This window comes from Lucilia cuprina, chromosome 2, assembly GCF_022045245.1.
Source record: "Lucilia cuprina isolate Lc7/37 chromosome 2, ASM2204524v1, whole genome shotgun sequence".
Taxonomy (NCBI): Eukaryota; Metazoa; Arthropoda; class Insecta; order Diptera; family Calliphoridae; genus Lucilia; species Lucilia cuprina.
This window is the reverse complement of record NC_060950.1, coordinates 68381238-68401501: the sequence shown is the minus strand read 5'-3', so window position 1 is coordinate 68401501 and position 20264 is coordinate 68381238. Positions and strand designations below refer to the sequence as shown.

The 20264-nt window shown below is 28.2% G+C and overlaps 1 protein-coding gene and 1 long non-coding RNA gene across 2 annotated transcripts; one reads left to right on the top strand and one right to left on the bottom strand.

The window, feature by feature from the left end:
• Positions 1-96: 96 nt before the first annotated feature.
• LOC111682721 (ethanolamine-phosphate cytidylyltransferase) lies at positions 97-18451 on the bottom strand (the record flags this gene model as incomplete). The annotated part of the gene is made up of 7 exons (XM_023444717.2): positions 18292-18451; positions 17965-18112; positions 2549-2799; positions 2410-2476; positions 1509-1621; positions 410-537; positions 97-336 (listed from the first exon to the last, which is right to left on the bottom strand). Coding segments are annotated over exons 2-7 (885 nt in total), but the record flags the coding sequence as incomplete, so codon positions are not given.
• LOC124421439 lies at positions 11384-12077 on the top strand. The gene is made up of 2 exons (XR_006941660.1): positions 11384-11783; positions 11963-12077. It is a non-coding gene; the product is annotated as an uncharacterized LOC124421439 (long non-coding RNA).
• Positions 18452-20264: the final 1813 nt, after the last annotated feature.

The window sequence follows — 20264 nt, the reverse complement described above, 5'->3', positions numbered from 1 at the left end:
TCTATAGTCTAGTCTATAGTCTAGTCTATAGTCTAGTCTATAGTCTAGTCTATAGTCTAGTCTATAGTCTAGTCTATAGTCTAATCTATAGTCTAGTCTAGAGTCTAGGTTAGTCTTTTGGTATTCGTCAAAGTTTCTTTTCTCACTCACCTTACACGCCAACACACTGAGCACACGTTCATGTAAATTCATGATAGGATAATTACTGCCCTTGTAGGAGTTGACCACGGGATCTGTGTGCAAACCAACAATAAGATAATCACCCAATTCTTTGGCTTTTTGCAGGAAATCTAAATGACCCACATGGAATAAATCGAAGGCACCAGCAACATAAACCTTTAAAGAAAACACAAAAGATTCAAATTAAAAACCAAATTTAAAATGTTAATAATGAAGTTAAAAAACTTACAATTTTATCCCCCGGTTTGGGTGATTTGCCATCACTGAACTGTATGATTTTCTGTGTAGTAGGCAGGAATTGACTGCAACCAGTCCAGGGAGATTTGGCGGCTGAATCTTGACCCATATTTGAAGAACCTAACGATAATAATTTGGTTTTTGGAATGCTTTTATTCAATACTTTATCAATTAATGATTTTTCTTAATTATTTGCAAGTTAGTTTTTAAAAGGAAAAAGAGGACGCATTTAGAAAAGAAAAAAATAAAGAGTATTGAAAAAAAAAAGAAACGAAAAGATAGCCAAAACCAAGAAAAAGACACACCAAAATGATAACAATTTATAGTTTTATAGTTTGTATTTTGTTTGCATATTTTAGGGCATTTTGATATTCAGGGTTAAGAGCAAAATTTTGCAGTTGTTTTGGTTTCATTTGCAGGTTATAGCGTTGCATACATTTAGGAGCACACACATAAATTAATACAAAATCAATTACAACAGACACACAGCAGTAGTGGTAAAGAAATGTTTGCATTAATTTCAATATATTTTTTTAAATAATTTTGAATTTTGATTTTTCATTAGGATTATTAAGAGTCAAAGGTAGAGTGTAAGTGAGGTTAGACATAGAATAAGAAAAGAAAAAAGAAGAAAAACAATAAAAATGAAGTTAAAAAATCGGATTTTTTTTACAAGAAAGAAAAAACAAAAAACGAAAACAAAAGCGAGATTAAATAAATTTCAAAAAATTAAAAGCAAAATAACACATACACAACAAACAATAGCTTTTAAAAGAAAACAACAAACAAATGTGTTTTATAATTGTAAATTTTACTTATAACTTGTAGTAGTTGTTGTTGTTGTTGTTACGAAAAATTTCATTTTTAAGAGGCATGCAGTTAAAAATAAAGGTAAAAATTATTTATATATATAAAAATTATTTATAAAATTTATTATAAAAATATGCAACAATTTGAACAAAAACTTAAACAAATAGCAAAACAAAATTTAACACAAAAACAATTTAAATTTTTTGTAAAAAAAAATTTACTTTTGTGTGTTAAATGAAAAGCGTTAAGAAATTAAAACCTTTATTTAGGTTACAACTTACCTTCTTTTTCAATGGCATATTCTGCAGAACCTTGATGGAAGTGATTTTTGGTTAACAATAACATACGACCGACTAAATCTGTGGTGGAAACACCAGCTGTGCGTTTAACTTCCCTGGAAATAATCAAGAAATTAGAAAGAGTTAAATATATTAAGGAAAAAGATAATCAATATTCTCGGCTATAGCCTAGTCTATATAGTCTGAAACTACTCTATAGTCTGGGCAACAGAATAGTCTATAGTCTGGCCAACACAATAGTCTATAGTCTGGCCAAAACAATAGTCTATAGTCTGGACTATAGAATAGTCTATAGTCTGGACTATAGAATAGTCTATAGTCTGGACTATAGAATAGTCTATAGTCTGGACTATAGAATAGTCTATAGTCTGGACTATAGAATAGTCTATAGTCTGGACTATAGAATAGTCTATAGTCTGGACTATAGAATAGTCTATAGTCTGGACTATAGAATAGTCTATAGTCTGGACTATAAAATAGTCCATAGTCTGGACTATAAAATAGTCCATAGTCTGGACTATAAAATAGTCCATAGTCTGGACTATAGAATAGTCTATAGTCTGGACTATAGAATAGTCTTTAGTCTGGACTATAGAATAGTCTATAGTCTGGACTATAGAATAGTCTATAGTCTGGACTATAGAATAGTCTATAGTCTGGACTATAGAATAATCTATGGTCTGGACTATAGAATAGTCTATAGTCTGGACTATAGAATAGTCTATAGTCTGTACTATAGAATAGTCTATAGTCTGGACTATAGAATAGTCTATAGTCTGAACTATGGAATAGACTATAGAAATGTCTATAATCTGTACTATAGAATAGTCTATAATCTGAACTATAGTCTCGTTAATAGAGGCTCAAAATTCCTAAAACTTACTTGTATCTATTGGCCTTTTTAACCAAATGATATGTATCAACGCCCTCAGCAGTCATGGTAATGTCATCTGCAAAAAAAATAACAAACAAAAAAATGTAAACAAAAAATTTAACAAAATCTTTAATAAAAGCAAACTTACCACCATGCACACAAAAATCACAATTATGTTCATCTAAAACTTCCAGAGTAGTAACATAAGGAGCGCCCAGCACTACCTCATCTACCCATTTAATGCCTTTAACCATTTTAACACGTTCCTCTTCGGTAAAGACCGGGGGTCCCTTATGTTTGGCAATCTCTTCGTCGGTGTGTATGCCAACAATCACTTTATCACCAAGAGCTTTGGCTTGTCTTAAGGAATTGGCATGGCCAAAATGTACCATATCATAACTGGAATATAGAAGATAGAAAGAGATAATATTTATTGATTAAAATGGCAATTGAATTGAAAATTTTATAATATTGAAATTTATTAGAAAATATTGTTATCAATTTTTAAATTTCAATGTTAATTTAATAGACAAGTGAAGGGAGGAAATTTTATATACATTTTTTTTCGAAAGCGGATGTTAATGAGTTTTTTTTTCATGAATAACCCGCGCCTTTGTAATTTAATTATTTCTATTGAAACAAAATGTGTTTTAATTTGATAACATTTGACTGTTGATAAACAAATCAAAGCCACTAGTGGCTGTGGAATTTGCTTAAAATGACAACAACAAGAACGATGACTTCCTTTGTTAAAAAAAAAAAAAAAAAAAATTTGCAATTTTTTAAAAGTTTAAAAGAATTTTTTTAGTAGTATATGCTACTTCCTTTTTCTTTAAAAAATAGAAACAAAAACAAAAGATTTGTATATTTTTTTCAAATATAGTTTCCGTTAGTATACTGACTAGTAATTGTTAGCGTAGCCAATAGTTGCAAATTGAAAACCAGTTTTTTATAGCACTTTTTTGGGTTTTGTTAACCAAACTAGAAATTTAATTGTATTTTTTTATTTAAACAAAGAAATTTCAATTTTAAGTGCAAATTAGAAAATCGTCTAAATTTGAAAGAATAAAACACCTGCAACCGGATTTGAACCTGGAAATATAGAAGAATCACAGAAAAGCATATAAAAATCTAACACTTTAAGCATTCAGCTAAACAAATGCTAAAAATTATCAAAACATAAATAAAAACTAAACGAAAAAATATTCAGCTCTAAGCAACAAAAACTTTTAAAAAGTAATATTTAAATAAAAAAAAATACTAACAAATTGTAGAGTGAAAAAAAAACAAAACAAACAAATGGAAATATAATATACTAACAACTGACAGCAATGATTATATTAATAATAAAAAAACAGACAACATATGATGTGGTACAAAGTCCATTTCAATTTAAATTCATTTAAATAAAAAGACTATTTTATAAAAATGAAAAATTGCCAACCCAGTGATGTTATGTTTTGCCCAAAGCAAAAGGAACTTGCTTAAGACGTCAGTCAGTTAGTGTGTCTGTCAAATATATTAAAACAAATTAACAAAAATGAGTTTTTCTGGGAATTTTTTGTTTGTTTTATATTTTTATTTAGTTTTTTCTTTAAATTGTTATAAAAACACACTTTACTGTTTGTTTTATAAACTAAAAGAAAACAAATAAGAGTGCTATATTCGGCTGTGCCGAATTTTATATACCCTTCACTAAGTATGTTTTAAAAAACAGTTTTTATATATTTTGTATCTCTACACACATGTCACACATAACATACACACAAACAATTATATAAACTGTAATACCACCGTCAAACTGTATTAACACCCTCAAACAAATATTGGATGTATTACCAACATATTACTGCTTTATCTCCTTGTTCTTGTTATACTCACTTACCTTCGTGAGAACAGAACAGCATGCAAACATACAAAAAAAAATACAGAGCTGAATAAAACCAAATACATCTCCACACACACATGTACATCTTTATCCAATTCACAGTGTTGTTGTTGCTTTTTTAACAAAGCATGAAAAAAATGTGGCTTTTTTAATGAAATTTTCAGAGGTTGTCTCGGATTTTTGCTCATATCTCCGTTATTTATAGACCGATTTTGCTGATTTTAAATAGCGATCTTCTTCGAAAGCATGTCTAACTGAATTATTGAAGATTCGGATCTCGCCGATATCTGGGGACTCTAAAAACTAATTTCAACAGACAGACGGACGGACGGACATAGCTTAATTGACTCAGCTATCTATAAGGATCCAGAATATATATATACTTTATAAGGTCGGAAAATTATATTATAAAAATTACAAACGGAATGACAAACTTATATATACCCTGCTCACGAAGGTGAAGGGTATAAAAAGATAAAATAAATAAAATGTCAGCAAGTTTTATAGGTAAATAGCAAAGCTAGAAATATTCCATAAAAGTTTCTTTTTAATAACAATAAAAACAATTGTTTAAATATTTAACAAAATTTAAAAAAAAATGATACAACAAAGAATTAAACCAAATACTTTTAAACAAAAAGTACCACAAGCTAATATTGTACTAAATTTCTAAAAACATGAATGTCGAAGTGCTTTACGTGAGTACCTGGCGTATTGCCCTATCTCACGTTGGTACTTTTTCAACCACTGGATGAGTAAAAAGTAAACAACTCACCACAGCCCCTTTGTGTATCTTACAAGTTGCAATTTTTGTACATGGATTGAGCAGGTCCATGTACAAGCTCTTTGCTCTTTAGCTATCTAATCTATGACCCATTGCTGCCCCATTGCTTAACTCCGAGATGTAAAACATCACTTCCGTTTACAACCACGCAGATGAGATGGCCTCTGTTGATTTGGCAACAGCACCTAGAGACGTAACCGGTGGACCGAAGTACGAATCCATCAAATAAGCCGAGACTTTGTTCTTACTCACAGAGACACACTGTTGCAATTCTTATATGAACAGAGTATACTCTGAACATATCTGGACAAGGAAGGAAAATTCAATGGTATCATCGCCCACCGCCCATAGCAGAAATAGAGAAGAACCTGCCGCGGAAAACAAGAGTTGCTCTGGCACAACTGAGATCAGGATGGAGCAACAGGCTCAACGCTTACTGGTCCCGCATAGACCGTGCCGTCCCCAATATATGCCCATCTTGTGAACAGGGTCCCCATGATACCCACCACATATTCAACTGTCCAGCCCACCCTACATCACTTAGCCCAATGAAGTAGCCCAATTTCTTGGCTTGGACTAAATACAGAACCCCCGGATTAAAATTGTATAGTTTAAGCTGTTACAACAACAACAATGGTATCATTGGTACAGACAACCCAGCATACAACTCATTTATCCGACACGTTCATAAGAGAAAAAAATACGACACATTCATTATATGTAGACGGGTGGGGTGAGGCCCGCCGTAGCCCACATTCATCCTGTACCATATACAATTAATACCAACTCATTTCCAATGCTTAGTCCCACAGTCACTTATCTATGGGGTATCTGTTGTTTCGGCAACATCACCGAATTTATCGCAAAATATTGACTTTACCTTACATCAGTCTTTTAACCGCAACTCACTCTTCCCGCGAAGTTGGGTTTTAATCACAATTTGAAGGATCCCGAAGGAACTTCTACTTAACTGACCAGCCAGAACATAGTCCTGCAGGCAACTGAACACCCGTAGTACCAGATTATGTGGTCCTCTGGTTCGACCTCTTTCCTCTGGTTCGAACTCTTTCCTCTGGTTCGACCTCTTTTCAATCCTCTGGTTCGACCTCTTTTCAATCTATGCAAGGCTTAGCCAGGCAGTAGGCTGTAAATACCAATTTATAGAACCGGCCGACTAGAGGTTGTTCCCCGGGGGGTTGGAGGTTTTACCAAGGTAACATGCCCCCGATAGGATTCTAAAGACAATCCAACTTCAACAGAATGTCCTTACAAAAGATTGAAGGAACAAAAATTGTCTTAGGAAAAAGAGAACTGACCGAAAATATCTTGCCAAAAATGTTAAGGCATCAAATTTGTCCATAAAAAATATCGCCTACAATCTATTTAACAAAAATGTTCGAACAATAACCCAAAACAAATTATTAAGACAAAATTTTCTATAACATTATTTTAACATTTAGTTCTTAATTCACTATTTTGGCATTTTGCCCTAAAAATTAAAAAAGAAAAACAAAAAAAGTAAAATTACTTTAGGTATCATTAACTTAAATAAGAGCACCAGTCCATAGTCTGCTCTTTCATAAAAATACTCTTTGAAAAAGGTTAAGGGATGCTTTTTTGTTGTTATACCCAACACATCCGGAAGTTCAATTGGCTGTTAGAGTGTATTCAACGAAAATCACGTGATTTGTGTTGTAGAACATCTTCTCGTAGGGCAACATCTTATGGCGTTGATAGTGATGGGGAAAAGATGGCATTGAACTTGGAAGCAGAATGTAGAATGAAGAAGAAAAAACAATAAACAAATCTCTAAAACAGCCAGAGACAATAGGCATAAGGAGTGTTAAAGAGGGATAAAGAGGGATAAAGAGGGCTACAGTTAAAGTAAATAATAAATTTGTTTTAAAAAATATATGAGAACATCATTTTGTAGAGAATATGTTGAAAGAAAATCAATATTTGTTATAAAACGAAACTAAACAAAAATAGTATTCCTAAGGATAAGTTTTTAATTTAAATTAAGTGTTAACTATATATATATATAGTCTATAAACTGTAAGGTTTAAACTATAGACTAGACTATATGCTTGACTATAGACTAGACTATAGACTAGACTATAGTCAAGCACATAGTCTAATCTATAGTCTAGTCTATAGTCTAGTCTATAGTCTAGTCTATAGTCTAGTCTATAGTCTAGTCTATAGTCTAGTCTATAGTCTAGTCTATAGTCTAGTCGACAGATATGATTGTAAAAGCTGATGATCAGCTGTGCGGACGAGGCTACCTTATTAAGTGTACACTGGGTTAATACATGCAAAGAGCTAGAATAGGTAAGAGAAATGCAAAAGGTTATCTATTTTATATTAATAAAAGAGCATTCAACTTTGTTGTTATTTAAATGAATATATAATTATTAATTAAATAAAAGAATATAGTATGTTAATGCTGAGTGTTTTATTAATTATTTTGTACAAATATTAAACAATTTTAAATACTTTAAAAATGTAAAACGAAAACCCTGTAACAAAGAGTATGGTTAATAAGAGAGATTTTGCGATTGTCAAATATTGCAAAAAAAAAAAACAAACTGAAACAATTGGAATGTAAACAAAACAAATACGGTAAACAGGGTTGAGTTTTAAATGGTGTTGCCAGATATAATGATTTGACATGTACTTTACAGATTTTAAATCCAATTAGATATAAAAGATACTAGAAAAAAGGTTTTTCTCTAGACAAATGTTAGTATAAATATTTTACTGTTAGAAACACATTTTATTGGAGAAAAAATTATTATAACATTTTTATATTCATATTTTCGTCGACTGATTTGTTGTTGTAAAAAGTTGAAAAGTCGGAAAAAGTTCAAAAAAAAGTTCGAAAAACGTCGGATATAGTAGAAAATAGTCGAAAAGTTGGAAAAAGTCGAAAAATGTCGGAAAAAGTAGAAAAGTTCGAAAAAATTGAAAAAACTAAAAAAATCAAATTAAGTCAAAACTAGTCAGAAAGTCGGAAAAAGTCGAATGAAGTAAAAAATAGTCAAAAATTCGGTAAAAGTCGTAAAAAGTCGAAAATTCGAAAAACGTCGGAAAAAGTCGAAAATCGTCGAAAAAGGTCGAAAATTCGAAAAACATCGGAAAAAGATGAAAAGTAAGCTATTTATAAAATACAAAAAGTCGAAAACTCGACTTTTAGTTAAATGAAAAAAAAGTCAAAAAGCCGAAAAATCTACGTTTCATTAAATGCAAAATGTCAAAAAGTCGACTTTTAACTAAATGCAAAAATTCGAAAATTCTACTTTTTGTTTCAACTATAAAACACTAAACACTAACTATTGTGCAGCATTTATTTGGGCGATTATTATTTCAAATTAAAATTGGTTCACACTAACCGTTACATGTATTTTGATTTGAAAAATCTACTATTCATTAAATGCAAAATGTCAAAAAGTCGACTTTTAACTAAATGCAAAAAGTCGAAAATTCGACTTTTCGTTTCAACTATAGAATACTCCCATTGTGCAGCAGTAATAAAAAAATACAACCATGTCAAATTAAGCATAATGTTGCCCATAAGCTAAACTTTGGGCGATTATTATTTCAAATTAAAATTGGTTCACATTAACCGTTACATGTATTTTGATTTGAAAAATCTACTATTCATTAAATGCAAATGTCAAAATGTCGACTTTTAACTAAATGCAGTCGTAAATTCGACTTTTCGTTTCAACTATAAAACACTAACACTCCCACTGTGCAGCAGTAGTAAAAAAATACAACCATGTCAAATTAAGCATAGTGTTGCCTATAAGCTAAACTTTGGGCGATTATTATTTCAAATTAAAATTGGTTCATATTAACCGTTATATAAATTTTAATTTGAAAATAAAATCCTAAACCAAAAAAAATAAACAAAGATTTGTTTTACTAACACAATTTAAAATAAATAAGAAATACAATTATTTACGCTTATTGCAATATATTATTGTATTTATTAAAAATATATACTATAAAATTTTAAGTGCATGGACCAATAAATAAATGGACTTTAAACAATAATATACAATTATTTACTACAGCAACAAATACTGAGTGACAGTCTAACAATTAAAACCACATGCACACAATTAAGTGTATTGTATCGTCCAGTTGATTACGTTTAGTAGGTTTATTTGTATTTATACGAGTACCAGATTTCATTCACTTCCATTAGCCAGCCTTACTCTGATTTCTAAATGAAGACTTTCATTTATTGTTGTTGTTGTTGTTTTCAGTTAATCGTATGTACAACCCGTATGTTTGTTAGTTTGTAGAAATGATAACAAAAAAGTCACGCCACTTTTTTTCTTTATGCATTCGTAGGAAATTGATTTTTTTTTACTTTATTTCGCTAGAGAGCAAGATGTCGTCGATTCAAGTTACTACGCGCGCCACTTAGCACATAAAAAAATAACATTCTAGGAGATAGATACTAGCGGCGGTGGTGCTGCTGGCGTTTAAATTTCTTTTGGGAATAGCAAAAATTACGTAGATATGAATGAGATTATATAGAACGGAGTAACGGGTCACGGAAATATAACTTTTTTGAATACATATTATACTTTGATATGAACTCATTGTTTATGTTCAAAATTTTTTGAAATTGTTATTGTTTGTGTTTTATAGGGGGAATTTGTTTGAGAGTTTTGTTTGCCGTTTTTTATCTTAAACATTCGGCATCACTGTGTGATAAACTGGTTGTTATAAAAAGAGAGAAACAAAATAGAACATAAAAAACAGCAACAACTCTGGATAAAGAAAATATACAGTGATGACGGATATGTACGCTTTTTAGTACAGTTCACAGTAAAATTTTTGTGTAACACTTTTTTCTATATAAAAAAATGCATAAAAGTTTTCTCTATTGAAAAAAAAAAAAACATTTTTATTCGACATTATTGTATATACATTTTTTTTTGTACAAAAATATTTTGAAACCCATTTTCTCTATTAAATTGTATGAAATTCTTCAATTTTTAGTTAAAAGGTACTTTTTGTAAACAAAAATAAAATTCCAACTTTCCAACTCTGACATTTAGTGTGTTTAACTAAATACGTCAAATTATTGACTTGAAATAAAAAAGAAAACCAAAAGAGAGAAAATAAGACAGAGACAGCGTTGTCAACTTAGTGCTTTTAGCACAGTTTAAGTGCTTTAAAAAGTTTCGAGTAAGTGACGTCCTTTTTTGGCTTTTTCAAAAACTTTGTTGGCACTAAATTTTATATCAAAACCTTAATTTAAATTTATCTTTAGGATATTATGAATTGTTTATAAATCATACCTCTTTTATTAATTCAGAACAAATTAAATACAAAAATTTTCTTAAAAAATTGGAATATATATTTCTTAACTTCGATTTGAAAGAAAGAAAAAACATAAATTTTCATGTTGTTTCTATTTTTATTTAAAATTCGTTTCTATTTTTATTTGTTTAAATAAAAATAAAACGCAAAAATTTAATCGATTTGAAATTTTCAAAAAATTTTAAAAAATCATACGATTTTCAATTTTCCCATTCGTATTTTCAGTAAAGATTTTATCACATTTTGTATTTACACTATTATATTTTAAAATTTATTTGAAAATTTTGACTTGTCGTTTTATTGATTAGTATTAGGGTTCTATAAATCGACTTTCGAATAATCGAACAATCGACTTTTTGTCGAAAAAAGTCGAAAAGTCGAAGTCGACTACTTTGTTCCAAAAAAGTCGATAACTCGACTATCGTCTATGGAAAAAGTCGAAAAGTCAACTTTGTAAATAAAAGTCGAAAAGTCGGAAAGAGTCGATAACAGTCAGAAAAAGTCGAAAGAAGTCCAAAAATTCTGAAAAAGTCGAAAAATTCGGAAAATGTCGAAAATAGTCGGAAAAAGTCGAAAATAGTCGAAAAAAACTCAAAAATTGCAACAAATAGAAAAAATATAAATAAAATTTTTTATTATTAATAATAATAAATAATAATAATAATAATAATAATAATAATAATAATAATGTTAAATGGCAACATTATAAATTTACGCTTCTGGCAACTTTATAAATTTTTAACTCTGGTCGGAAAATAGTCAAAAAAGTCGGAAAGTCGAAAAAAGTCAAAAGTCGAAAATAGTCGAAAAAGTCGAAAAAAGTCGGAAAAAGTCGAAAAGTCGGAAAAAATCGAAAAAAGTCGAAAAGTCAGAAAAAGTCGAAAAGTCGAGTATTTATAAAAAAGTGGAAAATTTGACTTTTAATTAAATGAAAAAAGTCAAAAAGTCGAAAAATCGACTTTTAACTAAATGCAAAAAGTCGAAAAGTCGACTTTTCATAAAATGCAAAAAGTCGAAAAGTCGACTTTTCGTTTCAACTATAGAACCCTAATTAGTATGTAGCCAGCATTAGTGCTTTTTTAATTTTATGCTTATTAAAATGCTAAAGTTGACAACACTATACAGAGAGAAAAAGTTCTATTGGAAAAAAAATAACAGTGGCGCGCCACTGAGGCACAACACAACTAAATAAAACTATTGTTATTAATCATTTATTAAAACAAATTTCACGAAACGCTTGAAGCGAGCGCACGCGTTTTTCTCTTGAAATTTTTTTTAACAAGACAGAAAAAATACATAAAAATTAAATAAAAAAGAAAAAAATATAGAAAAATTATATTTTTTATAAAAAAAATAAAAATCCATAAAGTAAGCAATACGTTTTCAGTTCATTTACTGTCACAATTAAAAGAAACAAAAAGCAAAAGACGTGTTGTGTGTGTGTAGCTGAAAAATAAATTGTGTTTTTTTAATATTACATTTTATTTTGTTACATAGCAAAAAATTTCTAATATTTGTTATTAAAAGAAGAAAAATTTTTATTGTAGAAATTTTCATATAGAAGTGTGTTGTTATTGTTGCAAGAAAGAAAAGAAAATATTCCATAAATATGAGTGATAAATTAGTGAATAACGGTGGAACTGCCGGTGAGGAAACCACATCTAAAAAAGAAGTTCGTGTTTGGTGTGATGGATGGTGAGTCATTGTTTTTTCTTTATAAAATTTAATTTTTTTCTGATTTTAAAAATTTTATAATTTCTAAATAAAATTCTTCTAGTATTTTGTGCTTTTTTTCGAGGTATAAAAATGTTGTATTGTTTTTGTTGTATTAGTCATTATTTCCTCTTTTGTAATGAGTTTTTCTCTCTTAAATGCACTTAAACGCCCTTTTTTCGTTTTTTTTTGGTATTTTTGTTCTTTAGTTTTTTCTTCTAGATTGGGAATTTCCTTTGTGCCCTTTTTGTTGTTGTTTTTTTTTTACTGTCAGGTGTTACATCACACCATGTTTGTTTATTTTTGTTATTGTTTTTCTTTTGTTAGAGGATTAATAACTGTGAACAGTGGGTTTAGTTTTGTTTATTTTGATAGCATTTTCTTAAAGGAAAAACGTTTATTTACATTTTCATAGTGAAATATTTGTTGACTTTAAGTTAAAATAAAGAAGTTTTAAAAAGGGATTATACAAATTAATTGAATAAATATTTTATTAACTTATCAAGGAAAATGACTAATTTTATCTTTTATAAATTCTTGTTAAAAATTTGCACTATGTACTTAAAACCTCTGTACATGTCATTTTAAAGAAATTCATTCTTATTTGACAAAACATTCTTAAACAAATACCCCACAATTATTATTAAATAACTTTAAATTCGTGTATAAATTTACAAATTTACAATCCAATTATTTTAATTTTAAATATTTTGCTTAATGGACACGTCTGTAGCACATGTGTTTAAAACATTTTTTATGCAATTTTTTTTTTTGCGGGCATTGTAATTGTATATTATTTTTATATGAATATTTATAAAGCTGTGCAATAAATGAAAAAAAAACAAAACTTTTAATGTTTATTGATTAAAGTTGCAAAAAAAAAAAAAAAATTGCACATAATGACAGTATTTTTTGTGGTATTAAAAAATATTTATGTCAGTTAAGGTAGTTTTGAACTGGGATTGAAACTTGTAAAATCAATGTCAAGGTTATGTTTGGTTAGTTATTTGTAAAAATAAAAATTGTTAATTATTTTGTAATTATTATTTATTGTTAAATTGCTTTGTATAGAAGAGGTAGCTGATATTGTTTAAACGTAAAAGATAGAATTCTATAGAATATAGATCAAACCATATTTAAATACACTAGATTATAGAATAACTATAGGTGAGACTATAGACTCTATAGTCTAGTCTATAGTCCAGTCTATAGTCCAGTCTATAGTCCAGTCTATAGTCTAGTCTATAGTCTAGTCTATAGTCCAGTCTATAGTCTAGTCTATAGTCTAGTCTATAGTCTAGTCTATAGTCTAATCTATAATCTAGTCTATAATCTAGTCTATAGTCTAGTCTATAGTCTAGTCTATAGTCTAGTCTATAGTCTAGTCTATAGTCTAGTCTATAGTCTAGTCTATAGTCTAGTCTATAGTCTAGTCTATAGTCTAGTCTATAGTCTAGTCTATAGTCTAGTCTAGTCTATAGTCTAGTGTAGTCTAGTCTATAGTCTAGTTTATAGTCTAGTCAATAGTCCTTTCTATATTCAAGTCTATAACCTATTACATAGTCCTGACTATAGTCTAGTCTTTAATCTCTAGTAGTGAATTTTTTATTTCTAAATTATATACCAACTCATTTTTCTTCCTATTATGCTTGATACTATAACCATATTAAACCTCCAATCATGATCAAGCTTATCAATTTCTAATTCCTTTTAAATACTTTATAAAACGCTATAAATTAAAAAAAAATAATTTTAGATTTTCATGAGATTCATATCAGCTGTTAAAACACACAATCTAAAGAAATTTTACGTTATAATTTCAACAACAAAATGGTGCCACAATACCAACACCACCTCTTTATTAGGACAAAAACAAATAAAAATTTAATGACGGCATGATATTTATTTTTAATTTTTAAATATCATCAAGGGTCTAATATGCAAAACTTTTTATTTTTTTTAATTTGGTCAATGAACTAGTTAGTATTTACGTCATATCAAAAATTCTGGGGGACAATTTGTAATTATTTTATAAAAAAGGAAATAAAAAAACATCGCCTGATGTTTAATAATAGCTATGAAAACAATTTAAAATTGATTAAAACGTTTGGAATGTCTTTGCTTTAGTTAATTTTTAAAAATTATATTTATTTTAATTTAAACAATTTTAAAAATTTTATAGCTTAAAAGAAAATATATTTCATAAAGTATTTGTCTTTATAATCTAATTAAACTTGTTGCTATTATATTTATGATAGCAATAGAAGCGATATACTTCTTCTTCTTTTTCTTAAATTTAAACCTCCGGGTTCAAATTGAAATTGGGTGACACATGTTCTCTTCTTTTTAAACAATTATATTGACGTAATGATTAATTAATTACTTTATATGTTACTTTTTGTTATCTTTAAAGTGTCTGGCATAAACTTTTGTTTCGATAACTTATGTTGTATGTGTTCTGTTTTCCTATTATCTTGACAAGATTAGAACCAAATCTAACTGGCAATATGTTAAGTTTTGGGTTTGACTAGTTGACTTTAGACTGGTTAAGTTTTTTTAAAGCTTTTTAAAAAAACTTTTGTATTTGATTTCGAAATTGTTGTTAGATTTAAAAAAAAAAAAAACTATTTTAGGAATATAATTATTTGACTTTGACCTTGTTAAAAACAAAAACTACTAAAATTAGCTAGAAGTTTTAAATTGCTAAAATAATTAGATATGTTTTTTTTTTAGTTTTGAAATTTGTATTAAAACGCCTTTTTAGATATTCTCAAGAACTAATTGTTTAGCGTATAATTAGCATAGATTTGTTAAAAAGAAAATACATATTTACAAAATAATGTAAAAAGAATTAGATATAAACTGCAATCTTACAATAGCAAATCCGGTGAACAAATACGAGTGAAAGCTCTATATACTCTAGGCTATAGTCTAGTCTATAGTGTAGTTTGTAGTGGAGTCTATAGACTAAGACTAGATTATTGACTAGACCCACGAATAAATTATAGACTAGACAATAGACTTGACTATAGACAATATTATAGACTAAAATATAGACTAGACTGTAGACTAAACTATAGACTAGTCTACAGTCTAATCTATAGTATAGTAGACTATATAATAGACTGACTGAAATATAGACTTGATTGTAGACTAAACTATAGACTAGACTGGACTGTAGACTTGACAATAGACTATATTATAGACTAAGTCATAGACTAGATTATAGATTTGACTGTAGACTAAACTATAGACTAGATCATTGACTGGGCTATAGACTTGACTACAGACTAGGATATAGATTAGACTATAAAGTAGACTAAGACCAGATTATATAGAAGACTATAGACTAGACTATAGACTAGACTATAGACTAGACTATAGACTAGACTATAGACTAGACTATAGACTAGACTATAGACTAGACTATAGACTAGACTAATAGACTAGACTATAGACTAGACTATAGACTAGACTATAGACTAGACTATAGACTAGACTATAGACTAGACTATAGACTAGACTATAGACTAGACTATAGACTAGACTATAGACTAGACTATAGACTAGACTATAGACTAGACTATAGACTAGACTATAGACTAGACTATAGACTAGACTATAGACTAGACTATAGACTAGACTATAGACTAGACTATAGACTAGACTATAGACTAGACTATAGACTAGACTATAGACTAGACTATAGACTAGATTATAGACTAGACTATAGACTAGATTATAGACTAGACTATAGACTAGACTATAGACTAGACTATAGACTAGACTATAGACTAGACTATAGACTAGACTATAGACTAGACTATAGACTAGACTATAGACTAGACTATAGACTAGACTATAGACTAGACTATAGACTAGACTATAGACTAGACTATAGACTAGACTATAGACTAGACTATAGACTAGACTATAGACTAGACTATAGACTAGACACTATAGACTAGACTATAGACTAGACTATAGACTAGACTATAGACTAGACTATAGACTAGACTATAGACTAGACTATAGACTAGACTATAGACTAGACTATAGACTAGACTATAGACTAGACTATAGACTAGACTATAGACTAGACTATAGACTAGACTATAGACTAGACTATAGACTAGACTATAGACTAGACTATAGACTAGACTATAGACTAGACTATAGACTAGACTATAGACTAGACTATAGACTAGACTATAGACTAGACTATAGAATAGATTATAGACTAGTCTATAGACTAGACTATAGACTAGACTATAGACTAGACTATAGACTAGACTATAGACTAGACTATAGACTAGACTATAGACTAGACTATAGACTAGACTATAGACTAGACTATAGACTAGACTATAGACTAGACTATAGACTAGACTATAGACTAGACTATAGACTAGACTATAGACTAGACTATAGACTAGACTATAGACTAGACTATAGACTAGACTATAGACTGGACTATAGACTAGATTATAGACTAGATTATAGATTAGACTATAGACTAGACTATAGACTAGACTATAGACTAGACTATAGACTGGACTATAGACTAGACTATAGACTAGACTATAGACTGGACTATAGACTGGACTATAGACTGGACTATAGACTAGACTATAGAGTCTATAGTCTCACCTATAGTTATTCTATAATCTAGTGTATTTAAATATGGTTTGATCTATATTCTATAGAATTCTATCTTTTACGTTTAAACAATATCAGCTACCTCTTCTATACAAAGCAATTTAACAATAAATAATAATTACAAAATAATTAACAATTTTTATTTTTACAAATAACTAACCAAACATAACCTTGACATTGATTTTACAAGTTTCAATCCCAGTTCAAAACTACCTTAACTGACATAAATATTTTTTAATACCACAAAAAATACTGTCATTATGTGCAATTTTTTTTTTTTTTTTGCAACTTTAATCAATAAACATTAAAAGTTTTGTTTTTTTTTTCATTTATTGCACAGCTTTATAAATATTCATATAAAAATAATATACAATTACAATGCCCGCAAAAAAAAAAATTGCATAAAAAATGTTTTAAACACATGTGCTACAGACGTGTCCATTAAGCAAAATATTTAAAATTAAAATAATTGGATTGTAAATTTGTAAATTTATACACGAATTTAAAGTTATTTAATAATAATTGTGGGGTATTTGTTTAAGAATGTTTTGTCAAATAAGAATGAATTTCTTTAAAATGACATGTACAGAGGTTTTAAGTACATAGTGCAAATTTTTAACAAGAATTTATAAAAGATAAAATTAGTCATTTTCCTTGATAAGTTAATAAAATATTTATTCAATTAATTTGTATAATCCCTTTTTAAAACTTCTTTATTTTAACTTAAAGTCAACAAATATTTCACTATGAAAATGTAAATAAACGTTTTTCCTTTAAGAAAATGCTATCAAAATAAACAAAACTAAACCCACTGTTCACAGTTATTAATCCTCTAACAAAAGAAAAACAATAACAAAAATAAACAAACATGGTGTGATGTAACACCTGACAGTAAAAAAAAAACAACAACAAAAAGGGCACAAAGGAAATTCCCAATCTAGAAGAAAAAACTAAAGAACAAAAATACCAAAAAAAAACGAAAAAAGGGCGTTTAAGTGCATTTAAGAGAGAAAAACTCATTACAAAAGAGGAAATAATGACTAATACAACAAAAACAATACAACATTTTTATACCTCGAAAAAAAGCACAAAATACTAGAAGAATTTTATTTAGAAATTATAAAATTTTTAAAATCAGAAAAAAATTAAATTTTATAAAGAAAAAACAATGACTCACCATCCATCACACCAAACACGAACTTCTTTTTTAGATGTGGTTTCCTCACCGGCAGTTCCACCGTTATTCACTAATTTATCACTCATATTTATGGAATATTTTCTTTTCTTTCTTGCAACAATAACAACACACTTCTATATGAAAATTTCTACAATAAAAATTTTTCTTCTTTTAATAACAAATATTAGAAATTTTTTGCTATGTAACAAAATAAAATGTAATATTAAAAAAACACAATTTATTTTTCAGCTACACACACACAACACGTCTTTTGCTTTTTGTTTCTTTTAATTGTGACAGTAAATGAACTGAAAACGTATTGCTTACTTTATGGATTTTTATTTTTTTTATAAAAAATATAATTTTTCTATATTTTTTCTTTTTTTATTTAATTTTTATGTATTTTTTCTGTCTTGTTAAAAAAAATTTCAAGAGAAAAACGCGTGCGCTCGCTTCAAGCGTTTCGTGAAATTTGTTTTAATAAATGATTAATAACAATAGTTTTATTTAGTTGTGTTGTGCCTCAGTGGCGCGCCACTGTTATTTTTTTTCCAATAGAACTTTTTCTCTCTGTATAGTGTTGTCAACTTTAGCATTTTAATAAGCATAAAATTAAAAAAGCACTAATGCTGGCTACATACTAATTAGGGTTCTATAGTTGAAACGAAAAGTCGACTTTTCGACTTTTTGCATTTTATGAAAAGTCGACTTTTCGACTTTTTGCATTTAGTTAAAAGTCGATTTTTCGACTTTTTGACTTTTTTCATTTAATTAAAAGTCAAATTTTCCACTTTTTTATAAATACTCGACTTTTCGACTTTTTCTGACTTTTCGACTTTTTTCGATTTTTTCCGACTTTTCGACTTTTTCCGACTTTTTTCGACTTTTTCGACTATTTTCGACTTTTGACTTTTTTCGACTTTCCGACTTTTTTGACTATTTTCCGACCAGAGTTAAAAATTTATAAAGTTGCCAGAAGCGTAAATTTATAATGTTGCCATTTAACATTATTATTATTATTATTATTATTATTATTATTATTATTTATTATTATTAATAATAAAAAATTTTATTTATATTTTTTCTATTTGTTGCAATTTTTGAGTTTTTTTCGACTATTTTCGACTTTTTCCGACTATTTTCGACATTTTCCGAATTTTTCGACTTTTTCAGAATTTTTGGACTTCTTTCGACTTTTTCTGACTGTTATCGACTCTTTCCGACTTTTCGACTTTTATTTACAAAGTTGACTTTTCGACTTTTTCCATAGACGATAGTCGAGTTATCGACTTTTTTGGAACAAAGTAGTCGACTTCGACTTTTCGACTTTTTTCGACAAAAAGTCGATTGTTCGATTATTCGAAAGTCGATTTATAGAACCCTAATACTAATCAATAAAACGACAAGTCAAAATTTTCAAATAAATTTTAAAATATAATAGTGTAAATACAAAATGTGATAAAATCTTTACTGAAAATACGAATGGGAAAATTGAAAATCGTATGATTTTTTAAAATTTTTTGAAAATTTCAAATCGATTAAATTTTTGCGTTTTATTTTTATTTAAACAAATAAAAATAGAAACGAATTTTAAATAAAAATAGAAACAACATGAAAATTTATGTTTTTTCTTTCTTTCAAATCGAAGTTAAGAAATATATATTCCAATTTTTTAAGAAAATTTTTGTATTTAATTTGTTCTGAATTAATAAAAGAGGTATGATTTATAAACAATTCATAATATCCTAAAGATAAATTTAAATTAAGGTTTTGATATAAAATTTAGTGCCAACAAAGTTTTTGAAAAAGCCAAAAAAGGACGTCACTTACTCGAAACTTTTTAAAGCACTTAAACTGTGCTAAAAGCACTAAGTTGACAACGCTGTCTCTGTCTTATTTTCTCTCTTTTGGTTTTCTTTTTTATTTCAAGTCAATAATTTGACGTATTTAGTTAAACACACTAAATGTCAGAGTTGGAAAGTTGGAATTTTATTTTTGTTTACAAAAAGTACCTTTTAACTAAAAATTGAAGAATTTCATACAATTTAATAGAGAAAATGGGTTTCAAAATATTTTTGTACAAAAAAAAATGTATATACAATAATGTCGAATAAAAATGTTTTTTTTTTTTTCAATAGAGAAAACTTTTATGCATTTTTTTATATAGAAAAAAGTGTTACACAAAAATTTTACTGTGAACTGTACTAAAAAGCGTACATATCCGTCATCACTGTATATTTTCTTTATCCAGAGTTGTTGCTGTTTTTTATGTTCTATTTTGTTTCTCTCTTTTTATAACA